The following is a 3,496-nucleotide window of genomic DNA, read 5'->3' as shown; positions in this document are numbered from 1 at the left end:
AGGGAGAAAAAGACACACACACAAATTGAAGAACCATTTGAATAAATCGTGGAGATCAATCTCCCAGGACTGAAGGGAGGCCAGAGTGGCTGGACCAGCACAAGTAAAGAGAAAAGGGAGACAGTCTTTGCGGGGTATTACAGGCCCTTTTGAAGAGTTGTCAGGTTGGTTGGTTGGTTTTGTTGTGTGTGGGGGAGGGGGACTTGCATTTTTTTATTATGTTATAATTGACGTATAATACAATCCACCCTTTGTTTTGGGGGCCAAATCTGGCCAGGACATTATAAGAAAGAAAAATTACAGGACAAGATCTCTCATGAACACAGATACAAAAATCCCAAGAGAATCCAATTATTTATTAAAATGATCATAACCATGAGGTCATTTTTTCCAGGGAAAATACAGGTTGACTTAAAATAAGAAAATCAATCAATATAGTTCACCAAATTAACAGAATAATGGAGAAAAACTACATGATCACTTCAATAGATAAGGAAAAAGCATTTGATAAAATTTAAGTTGGTATTTGATAAAGATACTCCAAAAACTAAGGAAAAAAAAATCCCTAGAGCTAACATTACAATTCATAGTGAAATATATAGATTCTTTTCAGAAAATAGTAACAAAGTTTTTGAAAGTTGAGAAGATTAATTTGCAATAGTAGGAATTCCTTGAATATCATGAAATAAGTCTTGTGTCTGTATCCAAATTTCTAAGTCTCCCTTCACGTAGTCTCAGACTCCAGTGTGAATCATTTTTGTCTCCTGAAAGAAGATGGGTGATGGAAGCAGAGGGCTGCTCTAAGGCACCTGCCTCACAAAATGTAGTCTATACTGGAGGAATGGGAGGAGTGCTGATAGGAGGATGACCTTTCCCGGGCCTCCCTAGAGATTTGTCTCCCTATGTAGAGGAAGATGTGGCTGCAACTTTTCTGAAATATTTCTGAGAGGTGTTTCTTGAACTTCTCGCCCATGAACGCATAGATAACAGAGTTCACACAGCAGTGGGTGAAGGAAATGGTTTCTGTGACATGGGTGGCATAGGTCAACCGCTGGCTCATGACGCATCCATCCAAGATGTGCATGTTGTGCAGGGAAGTAAGGAAGAGTACTACATTGAACGGGACCCAGAAGAGTAAAGAGACAACCACCACAACGAGCACGAGCTTGATGGCCTTGGTCTTGTTGTGGTTCTGGCAACTCTTCAGCTGGTGCAGGATGCTAATGTAGCAGAACATAAGGATGGTGAATGGGATCAACAGGCCTAAGATATTAATTTCAAAGTGGATGAACATCTTCCACTTCAGCGTCTCTTGATTGTAATACAAATAACACTGTAGAACACCATCTTCAGAGGCCTCTTGGTAAAATACTAGTAACGGGCTGGTGGCCACGAGGGCAATCAGCCACACCACCAGACTCAGGGCTGTGCCCATTCTGGTCGTCCTCACTTTCATGGCGTATACAGCACGGACAACTGCCAGGTACCTGTCCACGCTCATGAGGGTGATAAAGAACATGCTGCTAAAGAAGCCAATGTAATAAAAGCCAGAGACCACCTTGCACATTACAGTCCCAAACACCCACTGGTCCAGCTGATAGTGGGTCTGAAAGGGGAAGGAGAAGACAACAAGCAAGTCAGACAGGGCCAGGTTCAAGAGGTATATGTCTGTGATGCTCGTCAGCTTCTTGCAGGTGACAAGGACCAGGATGACCAGGCTGTTTCCCAGAAGACCAAATACAAACAGGAGGCAGTAAAAAATGGCAAGAAGCAACTTGCTATCTCTTTGGATAAGTTCCCCATCACAGGGGCTTGAGATGATATCAGGATAGTAGTAGTCAGTTATTGTCACATTGGGCTCAAGTGTATAATCCATCAAGGCAGGAAGACTTGGCCACAGAGGCACCTAAGAGAGATTCATTTAACAATATTTTTATTTAAAAGTGTGGATTGAATTGTGCCTCCCGCCCCTCCCAAGTTCATGTGTTGAAGCTCTAAAGCCCTGTTATGGTCTAACCGTGTCCTTCCAAAATTTGTATGTTGAAACCCTACCCCCATTGTGATGGTATTAGGAGGTGGAGCCTTTGCAAAGTGATTGGATTAGGTGAGGTCATAAGGGTGGAGCCCTCATGAATGGGATGACTGCCCTTATAAGAATCACAGGAGAGCTTGCTTCCTCTCTCTGCTCTAGGGCTTGTGAGGATACAATGGGAATTTGGCAGTTTGCAATCTGGAAGAGGGCTCTCACCAGAACCTGACTGTGCTGGTACCTTGATCTTGGACTTCCCAGACTCTAGAACTGTGAGAAATAAATTCGTTGCTTGTCAGCCACCCAGTCTATGGTATTCTGTTATAGGAGCCCAAACTGACCAAGACACTCCCAATGTCACTATATTTGGAGACAGGCCATTAAGGAGGTAATTTAGGTTAAATGAGATCATCAGATGGGGCCCTAATCCAATCGGACTGGTGTCCTTGTAAGATGAGGACAAAGTGTGAAGGCAGCCCAAGAGGCTCTCACCAGAAATCCAATTTGTCAGCACCTTGCTCTTGGACTTCTAGCCTCCAGAACTGTGAGAAAATAAATTCCTGTCATTTAAGCCACACAGCCTGTGACATTTTGTGTTGGCAGCTTAAACAGACTAATACAGGGGCTACATGGGACCTCTCTGCCTTTTCTACCCAAATTTTCAAATTTTCTGTAAACTTAAAACTTCTCAAAGAAGTAAAGCCTATTAGCACTTTTTAAAAGCTGAAAACTGGGGCTTCCCTGGTGGCGCAGTGGTTGAGAGTCCGCCTGCCGATGCAGGGGACACGGGTTCGTGCCCCGATCCCGGAAGATCCCACATGCCGCGGAGCGGCTGGGCCCGCGAGCCATGGCCGCGGAGCCTGTGTGTCCGGAGCCTGTGCTCCGCAACGGGAGAGGCCACAGCAGTGAGAGGCCCGCGTACAGCAAAAAAAAATAAAAAAATAAAAAATAAAAATAAAAGCTGAAAACTGCCTGGGCTGACTAATACAGAGGGGTTGTATGGGATAAGAAAAGCCAAAATTTGCAAAGAAAACTTAAATACCTATAGTTCTACCCCTCAGAATTAGCAACTGCTAGCATACTGCCATGCTTTTTTTGTGTGTGTGTGTGTGGTACGCGGGCCTCTCACTGTTGTGGCCTCTCCTGTTGCAGAGCACAGGCTCCGGACATGCAGGCTCAGCGGCCATGGCTCACAGGCCCAGCCACTCCGCGGCATGTGGGATCTTCCCGGACCGGGGCATGAACCTGTGTCCCCTGCATCGGCAGGCGGACTCTCAAGCACTGCGCCACCAGGGAAGCCCCATATTTGCTTTTGATTCTTTTCCTTTTCCTCCCTCCTTCCTTCTGCAATAGAGATAAAGCGAAAGGAAGACTCAACATTTAAAACATGATCATTCTCTTACATTCAGGAAAGACGCACATGCCCTTTTTGGCCAACTGCAGCAATGGCGAAGTTCAGCCGCTTTT

At 45.1% G+C, this 3,496-nt stretch overlaps 1 protein-coding gene across 1 annotated transcript; it reads right to left on the bottom strand.

Moving 5' to 3' along the window:
- Positions 1-704: 704 nt before the first annotated feature.
- CCR8 (C-C motif chemokine receptor 8) lies at positions 705-1,908 on the bottom strand. Its single transcript, XM_082638555.1, has one exon. It carries the CDS (start codon positions 1,874-1,876, stop codon positions 815-817), a length of 1,062 nt encoding a protein of 353 aa, XP_082494681.1. The 5' UTR covers positions 1,877-1,908; the 3' UTR covers positions 705-814.
- Between the last annotated feature and the right edge of the window lie 1,588 nt (positions 1,909-3,496).

Source organism: Mesoplodon mirus, assembly GCF_964341445.2.
Source record: "Mesoplodon mirus genome assembly, chromosome: 12".
Lineage (NCBI taxonomy): Eukaryota > Metazoa > Chordata > Mammalia > Artiodactyla > Ziphiidae > Mesoplodon > Mesoplodon mirus.
The sequence above is the reverse complement of the archived record's forward strand: the minus strand, read 5'-3'. Positions and strand labels throughout refer to the sequence as shown.

Excerpts from the sequence above, each read along its gene's own strand:
- CCR8 (XM_082638555.1), bottom strand. The coding sequence starts at position 1,876 with ATGGATTATACACTTGAGCCCAATGTGACAATAACTGACTACTACTAT.